Genomic DNA, 19587 nt, shown 5'->3' with positions numbered 1-19587 from the left:
CCCGCGGCTGCCCTCGCTGCGGGAGGGGGCTGGCCGGAGGGCGGGGGGGCGTCCCGGGCCGAGCAGCCCCCCTCCCCGCCCCGCGGGAGGGACGCGTGTGGGGGCGCAGCCGGGGCCCGGCGGCGGCTCCCCGGGGGCGCGGGGGAGGCGGGGGCGCCCGCCCCCCTTCCGGGCGGGCGGGGGAGGGGAGCGCGGCCGCCCCTCCCCACCCCCTCGCGGAGCGGCCGCCTGGAAGTCGGGACAGGAGTTCGGGGAGGAAAAAAAAAGTTCTGGTTGGCGGCACCGCTCCGTGGCACCCGAGGGCGGGCGGGCGGGAGTCGGAAGAGGTGCGGGCGGGCGCGCAAGGTGGGGCGGCGGGCGAGCCGGGGCGTGAGGCGGCTGCGGGCCGCGCGCAGTGGGGGGTCGAGGGGGCCGGGCGGCGCCCCCCGCGCCGGGCGCCCCTCGAGCAGGAGGCGGTGCGGGCGGGCGCGCGCAGGAGGGCTGCGCGGCACAGGCTGCCCTGGTCGGATACGGTGCGGGCGGGCTCAGGAGGGGCGGAGCCGGCGGCGGCGAGTGATTCGGGCGGGCGTAACTCCGAACTTTTGTTTGGCGTGTTGTGCGAGTTAGTTTCCGCCGCCGGGACAGAGGCGCCGGCCGGGCTGGGCCGGGCTCGGGGAAGCGCCGCACGGACAGAGTTGTTTTGCCAGTTGCTGCGGCCGGGTCGGTTTCCCTGCCGAGGGGTGAGAAGCTAACCGGCGACAGCAGGACGAGCCGCGGCCCGGGGAGCGGGGCATGCGGGGCTGGGAATCCGGGCTCTGAGCCGCCGAGCCCCGCCAGGGAAGCGCCGGGGGGTCCCGACGGAGCCATGGATCCTGGGCAGCCTCAACCGCAGCAGCCGCCGCAGGCAACGCAGCCCCCGGCCTCGCAGCAGCCGCCGCCGCAGCCCCCGGGCGCGGTGTCGGGGGCCCCGGCCGGCGCGGCGCAGCCCCCGGGCGCGGGGCCCCCTCCGGCGGGGCACCAGATCGTCCATGTGCGGGGCGACTCGGAGACAGACTTGGAGGCCCTCTTTAACGCCGTGATGAACCCCAAGGGCGCCAACGTGCCGCACACGCTGCCCATGCGGCTTCGCAAGCTGCCCGACTCCTTCTTCAAGCCGCCCGAGCCCAAGGCCCACTCCCGCCAGGTGAGGGGGAGGGGGCGGCCGCGCCGCGGGCGGGCGGGAGGGAGGCGGGGGGCGGCCCGGCCCGGCCGTGCGCTCGCCCGCCCTCCCCGCCGCCACCGCCGCCGAGCTCCTCCCGGGGGAGGCGTGTGGGGGAGGGGGCCGGGGCGGGAATCCGTCCTCCGCGGGGCTGAGCGGGGCGGGGGGCGCCGGCCGGGGCTGCCGGGCGCCCGCTCCGACCTTCCTCCCCCGTCTGCCGGGGGGTCTGCCCGCCCCCGCCCCCACTTTAGTTGTTCTGCCCTAGGGGCGGGGGCGCTGAGGGGAGCCGGCGCCGCGGCGGGAGAGCGGCCGTGGGCCCCGGCCCAGGCTCCGGCGGGGCCTCGGACTCCGCGTCCGCTCCTTGGCGAGACCCGCGGCCGCTTTCTCGGCCTCGCCAGGATAGGCGGTGGCGATGGGAGGGGGGGGAGCCCCTAAAACTTCTGTGAAAACGCTTTTCTTGGAAGACGGGGAGAATTTCGCTTTGGGGTCTAATGCTCCTGCGTCCAGGGGCTGCCCGTCTGTGGGGGGGTGATGAAGTTGTGCCAGACTTCCCTCCCCGTCAAACAACATGGATGTGGCTTTTCCACCATTTCATCACCGCGCTGGGTCGAGTAGGATTAACCCCCCCACACACACACACGCACACTTCAGCAGTGAGTTCCCGAGCCGCCCTTCAGGTCTGACGGCGTCGGGGGTCCGCCGAGTTAACCGGGGCGCACCCGGGGCGTGAAGTGTGAGCGCTGGGGCCTGGACGCGGGGCTGGGGCTGCCGGGGCCCCGGGGGGCGTGCGGGGCAGGGCCGGCGCTCGGCCTCCGGTAGCGTTCGGTCTGCGAGCGGAGCGGCTTCTGCGCCCAGACCGAAGTGTTGGTGCGAATGAGACTGAAAGTTAATGTTTAGGCTGCTGTTACCAACTTTTTGGAAGGAGGCTGTGCCTACTCGAGTGTTTTATTAAGTAATGAACTTTGTTGCTAAGCTATAAAATAGGTTTTATTATTGGCTATTGTCACTTTATCTGTGTAGCCAGTAGGAGTGAAACTTGCTCTGTGTACTGGTGCCTGGTACCCTTGTTGTTAAGGGTCTGTCAACATTTCCATTATTAAACTTCTGTTTTGAAGGATTTATAACTTGGCTTCAGAAGTTCACTCCAGGCTGAACCTTGGCACGTACTCCCAGCCTAGGAGTTAATTCATTTTCCAAATACTCGAAAAATCAGTCTGGCCTTCATATTGCAAGACTGAAAAGAAAATAGAAAGGGGTGGGGCCGAGTTGCTTCTGTAGTTTTGCTTGCTTCTGACTTGCAGACTTTTAATAACATTCTGAAATCCGGCGAGGAGTAAGGTTATTACGTATAGTTTTTTCTAAGTTGTGCAAGTCTTATCGCAGTTCCATTGTGCACAGATGTGAACTGTTATACATTCAGCTAACACTGCTGCTGTGTCTTGTTAAATACAGTAACTGGAGTTAAATAGCTATCGCGTTTGAAATGCACTTAACGTGTGTGACGTTCATACAACTTGTACTTTTAAGCTTAGCATTATCTTGCTTGTGTACATTGCTCTTCATCTGTAATGCATATTTAGTTGGATCGCTGCTCCTTGTGCCAGTCGGTGGTTCCTAAAACATAATCCTGAAATTCAGCTGAAGCCAGAGAATCATTTGCTTCATTGTGGACTGTCTTTTAAAATAAAATTTTCCCTTTTGTTTAGTTGTGCCACAAAAATATTCTGTTTAACAGATAAGGTCTTTAAGTTTCTGTAATTCTCCCTGTTTCTCAAGAATTAAAATCCCTCAAAATCAGTTGATTTGTAGCTTGCATATTTTGTTTAAATCTAAGCTAATTCGTTTCCAGTCTAATATATGAAACTTCGCATGCGCTTGCATACAGATGTAGTGAAGCAGAATTGTCAGTCTCCATAACAGTATATAAATGGGGCCTCAGGTATGGTGCAATACCTTGTGTAGAGAGGTGTGGCAAGGGCTGGTACATGCATCTTATTATAGGTGTCCATGTTGTTCTGTTGTATCTACAAAATCAATTAATTGGTAAATATATAAAAAAAGTCAACATTACTTTAATCCAGTTTTCAGAGCTGCTTTTTCTGTTTCACGGTGGACACGTATTTACTACTGGCAAAGAAGTTCTATGTACTTATGACTGGTAACTCTGGTGAATGGTTTTGTGAGTCACTTCTGATTGACGGGTTCAACAGTTGGCTGAAGCTTTGCATTGGATAGAGCATGGGCAGACTCTTTATAAGCTCCCGATACCCTTAAAGTGTGGTTTGTGTGCGGGTTAGGAAATTTTGTGCTCAGTCTTGTTTGTGTAGGTTTTTTTTACGGTTGGGTTCAGGAGTCTTCCTCGGTTGGAACTCTCTGCCGTCAGCTGGCGTTTCTTTGTTGCCTTTCTCCTTGTGTAATCATTTAAACCCCTGCAGAGGGTGTATGTTTGGGTGTCCTTGCACCCCCACACTTTGGAAATGGGGCATTTCCAAAGGAGAGTGGGAAATTAACTCCTCCAGCAGAAAGTGGGTGCCATGGTAATGGGTGGGTGCAGTCCAGTAATGAACCATGCAGGATGCTGTATGAGGTCTGCTGATTGCCGGCGTGGTTTTTTCTTAACCCTGCACCAAGGATTTCAAATAAAACTAAAGGCACTTAGCACGTACTTATAGTTAGTATTTCTTGACTTACACAAGGGCTTTTGTGATGCTAATTAACCAACCTACTTGGAGGCTCTCTTGAACAGTAACAACTGGAAAATAAGCAGAACTTTAGAAAGACTAACGTATTAATTTCTTCTGAAAAATTCATTTAAAGTGAAATGTCTTCTGACAGCTGTGTTTCTGCTGAAATACAAGAATCTTAATGGGAATAATTTCTCCTGGCAGGCCAGCACTGATGCGGGGACAGCAGGCGCCCTGACCCCTCAGCATGTCCGAGCTCATTCCTCTCCAGCATCCCTGCAGCTGGGAGCTGTTTCTCCAGGGACTCTTACACCCTCTGGAGTAGTGACTGGACCCGGAGCTCCATCTTCTCAACATCTCCGCCAGTCTTCATTTGAGATTCCTGATGATGTACCTTTGCCACCAGGTTGGGAGATGGCTAAGACACCATCTGGACAGAGATACTTTCTTAAGTAAGTAAAACTTGTTTTCAGTTAGCTGTTCTCTGGTGGTTTTTCGATTTATTTTTTTTTTCCCCCAGTCTTTGAATTTTAGTAAATTTCATTGTGTTTAAAATATGTATTTTTAAAAACATGCTCCTGATTTTAAGTAGGAGATCCTATCACTTCAATATTTCTCCCATATCAACTCTCTGCTGTTTCTGAAAACTGTATGGTACTCTGTGAACATTTATCCTATCTTAATCTTAGCTGAAGAATGTTATCCATTGTATTGTAAACTGAAAATCAGTGAAATGTGCATAATGATTTTTAAACAATGGATTTTGAATTTGTTGAATCTTGCCAGAGTTCTCATGCAGCTCAAAATACATTTTACCTCGTTTCTATGGTACAGATGTAAAAATAGAGAGTAACTTTAGAAACTATTGTAGTGAGAATATATCAGGACTTCTTATTTTTTGAATAAAGTCAATTGCATAAGTACGCAATCAAAACATTTTTGCCTACTCTCTGCTCATGAGGAAATTAGTATGTGTTTGATTGCAGTATTTGCGTCTGTAACTCTTAACTCATCTACATTCCCTGCAGTGAAAGGGAAATTGCAGAACTTCTAACATTGTTTCTTGTTCCTACAGCTGTAGCTTTTTCACACAGTGAAATTAGTATCACCTTTTCTATAACTGAAGAGAGGTTACACATGCCAGCCATCTGACACCTAATCCATCAGGGAGCATTTTCTTTTATGCTGCGTAGTTTTCTAAAGCAGCAGGAGCTTGTCCGTCTTCCTGAAAGTGTGCCCACCAAGAGACATAACTGGCCCTCAAATATTTCGACTATATTTTGAACATTTTATTTAACTGCAAGTCTCAAAATAACGCATTATTTGTCATTTTCAGGGCCGGGAGAGGGGAGGGGGCAGCACAGTGTGTTATTTATTTAAACTTGTTTCAGCCAAGAAAAACATCTTTATCCCTACCCTTCTTGCTGAAACATTGTCATTAATATGTGCATTTGATTGAAGTTGTTGAGTTTGTAGCTTCAAAAACAAATTGACATTGTCTGCGATGAAAATGGAACTTGCAGAACTTCTTAAAACTGTTTCTTGTTCCTATAGCGATGGTGTTTCCATACAGAGAAATTAGCATCACTTTTTTTAACTGAAAAGAGGTTACAGCAGTTGTCTGACATCATTTGAGCCTGAAGGTTACTTTTTGAAAACAATCATTCTGTATTAGGACTGCGAAAATGAGCATTAGCTATAGATCTTGAAGATGTGATATTTACTTTAGTGAAGTTTAACAAATCAGCGTATTCTAGAATGTGAGCTCTTCAGTGGGCATAAACAGATTTTTTTTGGAACTGTGCAAGTTTATGCCATTTGAGAACTGTAGCTCATTGGACCTTGAGGAAAGCACAGACTGAGTTTTGAAATGAAAAGCAAACTTTAGTTTGACTGTGCTAGTGAGAGCTCTTAAAGAGCAGCTTATGAAGCATGACAAATAGATATTTGATTTTTAAGTTTTACTGTCACAAGTGTTTTTTTTTGATAACGCTGTCAATTTTACAGAAAATAGAACAGTTTAAGGGTTGCAAAATGTCTTCATGCTCTTATAATCGATTTTTTAAATTATGCTCATTCAGGTGAAATCAGAGTGAAAGATTTGTTCTTGGAAAGCTTTTCTGCAGTTTCATTATTACCACAAAAAATCTTTTCCTTTTTTTCTGCAAGTTTTTTTGTCCTTTCTTGGTGTCCTGGTATCCATTTCAAAGGGTCAGGTTTCAGCAAGAACAATAAAGAGCCTGAGACTGGAAAGTACACACAAGTCTGGCAAACTCATCTGCATGAGCAAGATCGTTTGTTCTCAAGCAGACATCCAAAGTAAATGATTGAAAGAGCTGCTAGCTGTGAAGGATGTGTCTTGAAGGGGAAAGGAGTGGAAACAAACCAGGTTGTTAGGAAGAAAAATAAAGGCTGTACTTTTTGAACCTCTCCCTGCTGGGTCACATGCTGACCTTGGGAGATTTTAAACAGCTTAATGGGCTGTTTTCTTTTGGCTTTCCTTGGGTGATGCTGTGGTATGGGAGAGTCTAATGAGGACAGTTCTGAAGGCTCTGTTCACACTTGAAGAACATTTGTTGTTCCTAAAAGGTTGTTTAATACTATCTACAGGTGAGATCCACCAACTTCATTGGAGTTCATGAAGATTTGTAAAAAGCATGTCGAGTACTAGCAAAAGGTTTGCTTTGTATGTTTAGGAAATCTAAAGAAATGTATGAATTATTTTTGAATGGCAAGTTTGTATTTCAGAAGCTTTTTTCAATGTTGAGTGATAAGTTCTATCTCATACCTACAAGCCCGTGAAAACTCGCATCTTGTCTAGTTTCACGTTAAACATTTGCTCGAAGCGTGAGTACTAAGATTCCTGATGCTAAATACATTTAACGTGGTTCCTTCCACCATATGCAGATTTTTGGTGTCTCTTCCAAGTATTCAGCTTTTTTGTTGGATTGGCTGCATTGCTCTTTGTTTCCATTTGCTCTGTTCTGCATCCACTCCATGAACAGTCTGGTAATCAGGCTCTAGAAAGATCTTTGCAGAATAGGTAACAGTATTAGATTTTTTCCAGATGTCAGTAAGCCTTATGGTTATAGTTATCATAATATGCTACAGTGCAAACAGAATAATGTAAAATTGAGTACTGTACTTAATACAGTCTGGGATATAGTCACTTCCACTAATCAATGGGTCAAGCACTGCAAGCATAGTAATTTGCGCAAAGAAATACAAATAGTGTGTATGGGAGAGAAAATACTTGTCTGTATATTTAGGTACATGCACAGAGTTACTTGGCCAGATATTTTATATACACACCACACATGTATCCGTACATATTAAAAGAGGGTGAGAGTGGTAGTGTAGGGTCTGAACCAGCACTACTCTTGTAAATCAGTGTGTCTTCTAGATAAATAGACCCCTTTATGTATGAATGCCCAACATATGATTTGCCAGAATTCCCCTCATTGGTGTTCATCTCACTGTTATGAGTAGGACTCCTGAGTATAATTTTCCGTTAGTGAAAATGCAGATGACTTTGGGCAGTGAGTTAAGACATGCTTGCTATACAGCTGGTAAAACTAATACTATTTTTTACTGAAACTGCTACTTAAATAGAACTCATAAGTTAAGACTTGCCTGGCTAGTAAGTGGTCACGTCTGAGTCATCTCAGCGCTGCTGTGCGGTACGCTTTAGCCCGTTCTTAAACATGCAGTAAAGACGACGCGCTTGGTTTGTGTGGCGATGTCAACTGCGTTGCTTTTTAACCGCTTCCTGTTAGCCAGCTGCTGGTTGACATTTCAGTGAACTATGGAGAAAGATAGGGGCTCGCTCTCTAGGCAAAAGATAATATGCCACGGGAGTAGCAGACAACAACTTTCAGAAAGAAAAAATAAGTTTCGCTCAATTTTAGAATTACGCTTGTATCGTTTTAACTTGGTGTTACGCTTTTAATTCTTACAAAGCTTGTGTAATACCTCTTCTCGTTTTGTAGGGTGAGGAGAAGTTAACTGATTGTCCAGCAAACAAGTCTTGTAATTATTTTTCCTACAGGAAGTAGTTCTTGCAAGTAGTTTATCAACAACTTCCTATTTTTTTCTGTGAAGTGTTGAATGACTTCCTGAAGGAGGCCAAGGTGGTTTTCATTAGTATCTGTGGGTGTGTTTGAGGTGCTTACCCATCTGGCTGAAACCTTAAAAATAGATTACTGTTACACATTTCGTATGTGCAGAGGTATGGCTTTGGATGTTATGAAACAAAACTGTTTTAAGATAACAGGGAAGTTTATTGCTATGCTTTTTTTTTTTCCTCATGTTACACATGAAAAATATCCAGCAATGCTGTTAAATTTCTCTCTCATCCCATTTTTGCCCCTGACTGGAACCACCCACTACACCAGTATCATCTGCTCCCTTCCTCCTCCTCTCCTCCTGACCTTGCCAAAGTAGTCTTAGTCTTCCAGGGCAGATGTTTATTGGAAAAACTGCTGCCACAATTGCATATTTTATGGAATACTTTAATTTACTGGGGAAATGCCTATTCAGAATCATCAGTTAATGTGACTTCTTGTGTTTATGGTTCTATAATTCAGGTTAGTTAGTCATTAAGAGAGCTGTGTTGTTGGAAACCAAAGCTGCAACCACTGCTTTTGATGGGTTTGTCACTTTTTCATGCTTTCTGTACTAAAAAGCAGTTGAAGATTTTGCTAATATGTCAAATTAATTTCATTTTTATATTGATGATTTCTGACTGTTTATGAAAATATTCGTAAGATTGATGATCTACAAAAAAAAATGCCATGAGGTTTGTGCAGGGGAAAATGGGCACTGTCAGTTTCAGAAAATACATGGAGGAAAGAAATATTAGTTAAAATGCTTTTAGAATAAAAACGCTGTGGTGTGTTTTTGGCAACTTCAGTTTTTTTTGTCTTGGAAGACCGTCATAGTACTACTAAGTGTATAGCTTTCCTTCTGCCTCTTACTTTGAAGAGTCCTGTGAAGGAACAATGATACAAACTATTTTGAATTTGCAGTTGTACTAAAGATTTCCTTATCTTTAAAAGGACAGAAGAAGAATAAGGGCAAACCTGCCTTATTTGTGTTAGCACTGAGACTGAGCTGGGAGGAGGATGAAAGTACATCTTCAGCCCTCTGAATTCGGAGAACTTGCAGCCAGCTTAGTGGGTGGGCATCAGTGAAAGCAATGGCACACAGTGCTTTTCTTGTGTTTTGTTTTGCTTAAGAAAACCTGCAAATGATGATATCCATGCATTGAATACCCTGCCATACAAGGTAATTTTATGAGACTATTCCAAAAACAGTTTAATAGGTGTGAGTTCAGGTAAACCAAAAATATACCCGGTGGTTCTCACTAATGTATTTTCCTTTTACTTATAAGCATATTGGCATTTATTATCTTCAGAAGAAAGTAGAATGGGGGAAAAATACAGGATCTGTGGCAGTTAGTTGTAAGTTAATAATTAAATTATCTCTGAGGATTTTTGTTTAATTTTTTTTTTAATTAGCTGTTGATCTGTACCTTTCTTCCTCCCACAGGTTTTGCCTTCCAGTGTCTCTCATAAAAATAATCTTTGTGCTTTATAGTGTCTGATTTGATGCCTATTGAAATCTCTCCATAAACTCTAAAAACCACTGGATTAAACCTCTACTGAGAGCTTCTAATACCGTAGGGGAGCATGCCCCAGCTGTAGAAAATATAATGTGAATATAATTGTTACATATCTAAATAGGATCTGAATATATATGCATTGGCGAGAGAAAGCAATGGCATACTCGGAAAAATAAGGTTGTATTAACGCAATGTTCATTAAGGAGGAAAAATATGGTTGTTTCAAGTAGCAAACATATAAAATTTAACCTTTCAACTTCCCTTAAGGAGTTGGTCAAAATTACTTCTGGTTTAGCTGTTGAGAACACTGGTGTAGTTTTGGTTTATATGCTTCAAATGCCTAATACTGCTTTATAGGAATGCTTGCCTATCTCCTGAATCAAATTTGAGATCAGTTTTATCTTACTGTGGTCTGAAAACTTTGTATTATGTTGAAAGCTATAATTGTGACTGAGTCTTTTATAATGAGAACTCTTAGAATCTCTCTGGTAAGTAATAAGAAGAGACTTCTGATACAGGTTTAATAAGAATTTCATGTTTAAAAAAGATGCTTCTGCAATTCTGCTTATTAAACATTTTGGCAGGTTGTATTTGGTTAAAAGTAGTAGCACCAAGGTCTGTGGGAGCAATTACACCGCTGTGGGACCACTTCTGTTTTCTCAGGTCTTGACCACTTCTAAAGACAAACAAGAATCTGATATAAATCAAGATGAGCGTCTTCTGGACTCCCTTATCCTTTTGCCTTTCTTCTTGTGTATGTTGAAGATGGCAAAGAATTATAGTTGTGGTTTTTTTAGTAGTCATCTGGTTTGTAGCATAGGGTAATCTGTAACCCATCAGTCACATCATGGAAATTCCCACTCGATAGAAAGCAGTAAAATAATAAGAGGATGTTAATTTGAAAGTTCCCATGAAAGTAAGACAGATGCTACCCCACCAGTTTTTGCAAAAAATACTTCTAATGGGTAAATGCGATTGAACTGATCAGTGGCATATGTGAGTAAAATCATACCTACTTTTAGCAGATTCATCTCTTACTCTCTTATCTTTCCTCTTCTGGAAATGAAAAAAACTCAGTAGCTTTAAAATTCCAAATATAAAACCTCCATTTACAGTTTGCTCAGTTTCCCTCTGCAATTGTGGCACAACAGCTGCAAATTTTTAAAAGCTGACACAGAGCAAGCAAAGTGGATTTTTCACTCAGTTTATCCATTTTTACAGTAGACTTTCAGAGAAAGTAACTTACTAGCACTGGGAATGCTGAAATATTTGACTGCAGGACCTAAATTGGGTCACATGTGAAATTAAAGCAGAGTTCCTAGTTTGCTCCCAAAGAAACATTTTCACATATCGGACGTAAGCAGTTACTGGATGATGCCCAGGAGAGCAAGATGTGTTACTCAGGGTTGAGGTACAAGATTAACTGTTAAAACTAGTCTGATCTTAACTACAAGCAATTTCTGTCAGGCTCTGGATTAAGACTAGACACTTCCCCCCGCAGCCAACCAAAGAAAAAAAAAACCAAAAATGAAGTAAACAGCTATAGAGAGCTGTCAGCCAAAAGGAGAGATGTTTCTCTTCTTTTTATATGTGGCCAGACCACTGCATGTGTTTATCTTCACAGCTGGGAACAAATTCAGATGATGTAATTAGATCTAGTTTAACCTTTTGAAGGTGATAGCTACTCAGTTCTCCTATTAATTTTGTATCCTTATATTTTTATAAATTCCAGCATCTTTGCATTTATTGTTTGTACGATCCAAACATACATATGCAGTAAAACTCATTAATGGTGGAACTCACTGTTTTTCACTATTTGTGTAAACATTGTCCCCTCTTTTAAGGTGTGTGGTTTTTTTCTTTTTTGTTTTTTCTTTTCTTTCCCCCAAACAAGCTGCACATGAGTATGTAAACCCTAATATTTAAATGACTCTGTTTCCCTTGTAAATTCTAAAGAAAATTTCGCTTGGTAGAATGCAGGAAATTTACAGGAGATGTCTGTGAGTAGCAGTCCTCTGGCAGGTGCCCCTAGGACATGGTCAGGATACCATGTAGTTGACCCAAGAGAAAGACAGAATGGTCTGTAGGGGAGATTTGGCAGCCTGGGAGTTATCATAATGTGAAACGAAATTCTTAGGAGGAGGCTGCGTATTGGAGTGTTAACAGATAGATGTCGTGTAATGGCAGGACATACTCTCACAAACAGGTTGCTAAACCTCATTTGATGTAAGGCTATATTGGGAAATTTACCAGATAAACTATATTTTTTGTTAAGCCTTTAAGTAGCAATCTAGAGCATGGGGGAAATTTGTCTTTATTATGAAAATGGTACTTAATGGCTATTTTTTGGTAAATAAAACTGGAGTTTTATTTGGAGAACAGGAGTTTTTGAAAGGCGTGACTAGGCTGTGTCGCTGTTTCATGGCCTCCTGAAGTACTTCTTGGAGTCTGTTTTCTGGGATTCACTGTGCTGGTGTTCTGTTTGGCTTTTAACAAAGTTACTTCAGGCTGTGTTTCAGGCAAGTATAGCTAGGTTTTCTACATTGCTGGTTAAGTCAAGCTAATACCATAAAGCTGCCTTGTAAAGTAAGACTTTTACCAGTATACTGCCTATCAGTCATGCCAGTTGCTAAGGAAACAAAGCTGTCTTGAAAACAGTCTTGGACTTTGCTTTAATTTCACTAATGAGACTTTACTGCATTATAGTGAAAGACCAGATTCTTTTTGTTGAGCCTCCGACATGCTGTTTGGTAACTTAGATCAGTGTTAGTGGTTAAGTTTAGTTATTGATTGAGGTTGTGAAGCCAGTTTTTTTTCTGCTGGTCTGTTTTATAGGAAAGTAAAGTAAAGGTCATTTGCTATTGCTAGTTTATCTCCAATAGGTTCTGATTTATGGAGAGCTTTGTTGGAAGTCTGTCTGCACTACACACATTTATTTAAATAGTGTTACTGCTTTAAGGATACTATTCCCTTTCTAATTACCTGTTGTAACTGAAATGTTAAGTAAACTTTTTGCTTTTTCTGGATATGTTGTAAAATTAGACATTTATGACGTAAAACATTATCTGAAAGCAAACAAACGTAGGTTGTATGGGCAAAATGGAATTCTTTGGGTAAAGGAAAGAAACACAACTCAGGTGCGTTTTCTCATAGGATCTCACTTTCCAAATTTTTTCTTTCTCATTTGTTGTTCCTATTTGAAAGGCTTGGTTGGCAAGTCTGCTGCAATTACTTTAATTCCAACATCTGTATAGTCTCTTTAGAATGGTGAGAAATAGAGTAGAAGAGAAATTTCTTTCCATACTTACTTACTATGTTGATGGTATAGTTAATATAGTCGGTAGACCTATATATCCAATGCACACGTAATTCAGTGGTGATTTCTATTTTTTTATTTACAAAACCTTTGTCATTGTCAGAGTAACTAGCTTTGCACGAGTTAAGGATATGAAATGAGATATAACTTTAAAAGGTGTAATCTGACGTATAAAAGGCTGTTACAAAAAAAGGTGAAAGGACTTGGAAGGATGTTCTATGCCCAACTTTATAGGCCATTTTTGTATAGATATGAAAAACATGCTTGTAGGGAAAAAAAGAAAAGTAATACTGTGCTTTAATTGGAGTTTAGGTGTCCATTGACTTCTGTGCTAGTCTTTGGGTCAGGATGAATTATACTCCTGTAACAACAAAAAGTTCTAAAAACTTCCAGTCTTCAGTGAAAACAGTTAATAGCACATTCCGTGGTTACAGGGCTTTGTACGCATGAGCCTGACTAAGCTAAAACTGCCTGCCTTCTAGTTTGTGTATGGATAAATTTTTGAGAGCTTTTTGTTATGCTGCTGTTGACACAATTATACGTATGTTATCATCAGTGTAAAGCCGTGTTTCATTTTCTTACCTTCTGTCCCTAAACACACGCACACTTAATTTCCATCTGTGTATGTCACTTAAACTCTTCTAGCCAGTGAGTTTAACATTTGGACTGAAGTGTTCCCTTTCATAACTGGTCTTTCAAGTTTTCACTTTTTACAGGGATCTTATTCTGAAACTGTTCTAAAGCAGGCCTAAAATATTGGGACCAAAGAATTACTAGGTAGCAGAGGATAGGAACTTTCAGATTTGTAGTATTAGGAGAACTGTTATAATTTGTATGCTTGCGGGCTTTTGTTTTGGCATTTGTTTTTTGCTTTTTGTTGCTTTTCTTTTTTTTTAACCGTAATGACTAATAACTGGAAAAAATCTATTGGATATTTCACAATATCCTGATAATTTAGTCACTGGCTAGGCATAAGGAAGAGAAAATGTGAAACAGATCTTAGCATAAACAGTTAGTTAAGAATTAATATTTTAGCATCCCTATTAACAAGGTCAAAGGAAGTCTTAATTATATGATTTTAAAAAATAGTTTGCAATTCAAATTTGTGCCCGTTTCTTATTACACTGTTAGATGGGTCTTGACATGATCAGCTTTGTATTATAGAGATTTGTTGAGGAACTTGGACAGTTCATTGTTTTCTTAATGAATTAAATGTCAGTTGTACGTGGTAATGTCTGCAGGAAAAATGAATCTTAATTCAGTTTCATAGTTGTGGTACCCATTGTCCAACTTCTGCTTTTAAGGTTGCATTGGAATAGGGTGGGGGGAAGCAGAAGGGGACTTTTTTTTTTCTTCTTCTGGAGCAACTATTTGTGTGGCTTTTGCTCAGGGCTACGGTTTGAACCCTGTTTTTGCTGTGATGGTGAGCAACTCGGAGATTGCGTGTGAACTTTAATTGATTCCTCCACTCCGCAGTCCTATTGGAGTAGGAGTGTAGACCCTGGTCTGTGCCAAGTTTTGCCCTTTTAAAACGGCCTCAAATGCTTGCTCTGTGAAACTGAAGGGGGAGGATTTTAAGTGCCTTCTAAGCCAAGGTAATAGCTAACTTACCAAATAGTTGAGGGAATTGCAATAAAGTGAAAATTGCTGGCTTTTGTAATGGATAAATTTTATGTAAATAAATTTATGAGGAGGAGTCTTTTATCCTCACAAGAAGCCATTTGAGCTCTTATTTTGTGCATGCAGAACAAGTTTGTAGGGAATTTATTTGAAATACAGGAGATTCTGGTGCTGATGCTTCTTGCTTTGCCAGGATCTGCACAGAATTTGCCTGTAACTTTGTAAAATTCTTTATTTGAAAGATATAAGCAAACTTAAGATTTTTGCTAATGCATGATGCTTTTACTTCATAAGTAGCGGAAATAACTAGCTTCTATCCAATTTCAACAGACAAATATATTTGATCTGTATTGCCCTTACCTGCAGTTGTGATACGAAGTTGTTAGAGCTTAGAATACTAACTGTTCAGTTACATACCCACTGTTGATTAAGATATTCCAGCTCCACCTTCATATGTAGGTAGATACGCATATACTTTGTCTCTCTTCATTTAGTCAAACTGCAAGGTACACTGTCTGTAAAAGAAGTAGATGCACATGTTCTTTTGTTGTATAGGATGCTGTTCAGTTCTTGACTTCCAGCTAAAAATATTTTGTCTGTTTTTGCAAGCTGCAGAAAAATAAATAAGATGCAAATTCTTGTAAGCAATTACTTTATCAGACTGGTGAGTCCAAAAAGGAAAAGTTTTATTAAACGAAGATACACAGACTGCAGTGCAGTAGCAACTGGTGCTGTCACATTGTGCTTCATCAAGCAGTCTCTTCATTTGCACTTCATTAAGACTAGTGGCTTTTCATTTAGGTTAGAATATCACTTGCATACCATTCAAGGCAATGTTTCTGCTAAAGAAACATTTATTTGTCAAAGCTATTAGGCTGTTTAGCTCATGCTCCTGCCCAGCGTTTTAGACCAGCAGAGCATTTCCTACTGTTACACCTCTAGTAGATCCTACCGAGCCAATACTGGGCTTTTGGCGGACATAGCAAGGCTCAGCTGCAGAATCAGATGATAATGTTGTGTTGTTTCATACAGGTATCTTCTTGTGTGATACATCTAAGTATACTTGCAATGATTAGGTGAGGGAAAAAATTTGGAAGATGTATGGTTGGAGATAAAAAATAGGAATACTGGCAGTAGTGAGGCAGCAGAAGTAGCCATGCTGTTCTCCTTAAGTCTTCTGCTGTTCTTGGTAAGATGTTCGCTTTTAAAACCTAGCAACTGCTGGGCCCTGCCAGCTTTGCTCTTGTAGGAGAGCTTGTTAGCAGCATCTCTTTTTAAACTGTCCATATTGATTCAAAGCAAGTGCCTGTCCAGATCAGTATCTTGTTGCCAGTAGCAGTCATGAGCGAATTTCTTGGAAAGACTAAGAACAGGGTAAGCATGTGTGATACTCTCTCTGACAACTCGCCCAGTTTCCAATGGTCCTCCAAGACTTGTGCTGCCTCCCCTTGAGGCCACAGAAACTTCTAGCATCTGGTGCGTGCTTTGGCGAGGACTCTCACTGGTTGTCTGTCCACTGCCTGAAGAAACGCCTTCGTTCTGTTTTAAGCTTGGCTCCCATCAGCTTTGTTCAGTGGTGCCCAGTTCTTATTTTGGAAGTGGCAATGAACAGTTGATGCATATTTGTCCTGCTCAAGATTGGTATCTTTTCCTCTGGAAAAGATAGTCTTATGTCTTTTGAAACTTGAAGAGTCCCAACCTGCTGGGTCTTCCTGGGATAGAAGATTTTTTCAGTGATCTCTGCAGCCCTTCTATAAGCCTTTTCCAATTTTTGTTATTTTTCAGGTGAAAGGTTAAGAATGTTTTACAACATCCACCATTCTGAACCTTTCATCTAAAAATAAAAAAAAAAAAAATAAAAAGTTCAATTTACTCCTTCTGCTGCTTGTCCTCTCAATTTATATACTTTTTTTTTTTGCAGTGCTTTGCAGCTAGCAGTTGCCCAAGAGTAAATTTGTATCATTGGGAAACTTTGTGATGCTGCTGCTCTTTTTCTTGCATAGATCCTGGTGTATTGGCCCCTGTGGAAGTTGACCAGGGCCTACCTCTGATGCAAAACCAGCTGATTTTTCCCTCCTGGTTTTTTGTTTGGTTGGTTGTTTTTGGTTTTTGTTTTTTTTTTTTTTCTTTTTCCCTGTTGTTTTTTTAATTTCTAACTAGCAATTGTTTGTTCATGTCATATCAGGACCTATCCTTATCCTGTAGCTGCTTTTTGTTTTGGTTTGTTTGGTTGTTGTTTTTAAAAAAACAACACTTGCTGTTCCTAATCAGATCATCTAGTCATTGGTTTCTGGAATTTAATGCCTGCTATGATTGCTGTGTCTCCAGAAGTTGAGTCTTCCGTATGAACTTTGGGATGCAAATGCTTCTGTTGGTGCATTCACCTTGACAGGGAAAGGTCGTCTGCACTTGCTTCCAGCTTATGTCTGGGAGCTGCTCCAACAAAACGGAAGCTGCTGTGATAAAATGATGTGTGTGTATGTCATTAAAAAAAAAAAAAATCCAAGTGAGATTCATTTCTAGAATAAAATATCTATCTTGTGGCTGATACTACACATGTATGTAGGTTTTTAATTGAATGGAACATTAGAGAAGTAAGCAATGCCAGGGTATTTGGAAGACAGGTTATTTTTCTTCATACATGTTTCGTCAGTTCCATCAATGCTGAAAGAATGTCAATCTCAGCCTTGCTTTGGAACTGTCATTTCATATTTTACTTTTAAGTTTAGTTACAAAATAGCTTCTATCAATACCATGCCTTACTTCCTAGCATCTCAGTACCAGATACTTACACCATATTTTTCTGTGTCGTGCAGTATGTCTACATATCACAACAGTTCAGTAAGCAGAAGAAAAGTATTTGGCTCTCCAAATTTGTGAGGTTTTTTTTAAGATTGTCAACCAGCTGTAACTGATTTTGTGATATTGAATATGTTGTTTCAAATGCGGCAATCAGTAAATAATCAGATAATAAGGGACAATTGTCTGAATCTAAAAAAAACTTGAGTGGTTCAGATAGAAGCTTTCTTCTCCCAGCAGGGAAGGTTGATAAATTCTGCATAGGAGCTTCAGGATTGTTAGGATCTTAAGTTGACTGGAAGATTCGAAGAGCCATGAATTTATCAGGTCATCTAGACAAGTTTGGTTTTGTTTTTGTTTTTTTTTCAAAGTTCACAAACACAGCCGTTAGTGTCTTTATTATTATCTAGCCAACCTAGTATTTAGTGAAGGTTGGTTATCCATCCAACCTTCTGCTGAAAGCATGAATGTTGCTAAAGGTCAGAAGTGACTGTTTAGCCAAGTCTGGAAAACTTTCAAGGATGGAGATCCCACAACCTCCCTTTCTCCTGTTAATGTGCTCATTCAGAAAATGGTTCTCTGCATCAGAGCAGAACATCTAGTGTAGCTCCTGATGGACAGCTCACACCTAATGACTTTTTAAATGGGCTGTAGTTTCTCTACTAGCCAAAAAAATAAGATTACATGCGTTAGGTAGGATTTTCTTAGGATTTTGAAAAGAGCAATTAAGAAACTTGCTCAATCAGTTTCATATACATAAGATAGTCATGTATAGTGACGTCCCATCTTACATCGAGTAAGTTGTCCAAATGACTGTGCTGTACTCTAACAGTCTTGTATGTGTTCAGTAATTCATACAGGGACTTGCCTTCTTGGAATGCCTGGTTGACATGTATCAGTTTTCTGGGTTATTGCTTACTATGTGGTCATATTTTTGCAATTCCTTTTAACTTGCTTGAAGCTCTGACAGGTTACTGGATGTGTAGTATAGTAATTGCATTTCAGCTAGCACATGACATGGCTTCTTAAATGATCTATACGCTGTGTGTAAGTCATAATAGCAGGGAATTCTATTCAAAATAGAAGAAATTGCTGCTTGTCTGTGAAATCATCCTCCATATTTGTACTCTTGGTGCTCTGTAATTATGGGTTTCTGAACAAGATAGAACAGAGAAGAGAGAACTAGATAGAACAGAGAAAAACATATTTCTATTGCGAAAGTATGTGTCTTATTTTTAATGTTGTTTGATTTTGAAAAAAGTCTTACAATGTTAACTTCATAGCTGATTCCAGTGATGGGCCTATAATGCAAGGTAGCCACATCTATACACAGATGTGGTCATTTCATCAGCAATGGTACTTGGTCTATTTTGGGTCCTACTCACTGGTTCTTATTGCTACAGTTGCTCTTAATTTTTCCCTGCAAGTCAGTTGTTGGAGAACTTGTCATGGCACGTGGGGTGGGAATAAGGAAACTCATGGGAAGACAGCAGAGCATAATGAGGTTAAAGATGTTCTTATGTTAGGATAGGTTCGGTTTGAAGAGCGAAAGCAAGCTTTGTTGGTAGACTTTGAGGCAGCCTTTCTGAGTTTCATAGTTGTTGCTGTGCTGGCATAGTTACTTGTGTAGTTATGTCATAAGCCATATACCAATTTTTTTCTGCAATGATTTTTTTTTCATTTGGGTCAGTTCTCTGATCCAGTTCATGGTGTGATTTGCTTAGAGGAAGAAGTAGAGAGAGATGCTGCATGAGAGTAAATTAAGCCTTAAATCAATGATGCCACTAAAGAGAGATGCATGTGGAGTCATTCCATCTGACATAGGAATCCAGTTTTCCTTTTTAGGCAAAACAAGCCACTACTCTTTAAAGTATTGCTGATGAATTTCAGTAGTGTTAATCTAATATTCAATATAATCATAAACAAAATATTTTACATTCTTAGAGCTTTTAAAATAATTTGTACAGTGTCGGTGACTTTATCAGAACCATAGTAAATAATGCAATCAATTTAAAAAAAAAATTTATTTATTTATCCCTCCACATTTATAGTGATAATTTTATAGGAGATCAAATGCAATTTTGGAGCCAGTAAAACAGTTTTGATTTACTCTTTGGGATGTACTGAATGGTTTTGGGGTTTTAGAGGAGGGGCTTGTTGGGGGGGGGGAGGGTTGGAGGTTTTGTTTTTTGGTGTTTTTTTTTTTTGTTTGGTGTTTTTTTTTTTTTTTTTTTAGAATTATTGTCAAATTCTCTGCTATGTAAAATCATATTGTTACCATTTCCTATGGACAAATAGATGGATTCTACATTGCTCTATCCTGGGCGGTTTCAGACAGGATATGATCCATTTGTATTGTCTTCAATAA

At 41.3% G+C, this 19587-nt stretch overlaps 1 protein-coding gene across 8 annotated transcripts in view; it reads left to right on the top strand.

Annotated features, from left to right (window-relative positions):
* The first annotated feature begins 584 nt into the window (after positions 1-584).
* The window catches only part of YAP1 (Yes1 associated transcriptional regulator), a 95850-nt gene continuing 76847 nt past the window's right edge, over positions 585-19587 (top strand). For 5 of the 8 annotated variants that reach the window (XM_075140089.1, XM_075140091.1, XM_075140093.1 and 2 more), the window contains exons 1-2: positions 763-1162; positions 4066-4313. In XM_075140089.1, the coding sequence (XP_074996190.1) occupies positions 845-1162; positions 4066-4313 (566 nt within the window). In that variant the 5' untranslated portion in view covers positions 763-844. Of the gene's footprint in view, positions 1163-4065; positions 4314-19587 lie in introns of all 8 variants that reach the window. The other 3 variants (XM_075140096.1, XM_075140095.1, XM_075140090.1) reach the window with 3 other exon arrangements.

This window comes from Calonectris borealis, chromosome 1, assembly GCF_964195595.1.
Source record: "Calonectris borealis chromosome 1, bCalBor7.hap1.2, whole genome shotgun sequence".
Taxonomy (NCBI): Eukaryota; Metazoa; Chordata; class Aves; order Procellariiformes; family Procellariidae; genus Calonectris; species Calonectris borealis.
This window is presented reverse-complemented; position numbering and strand designations above follow the sequence as displayed.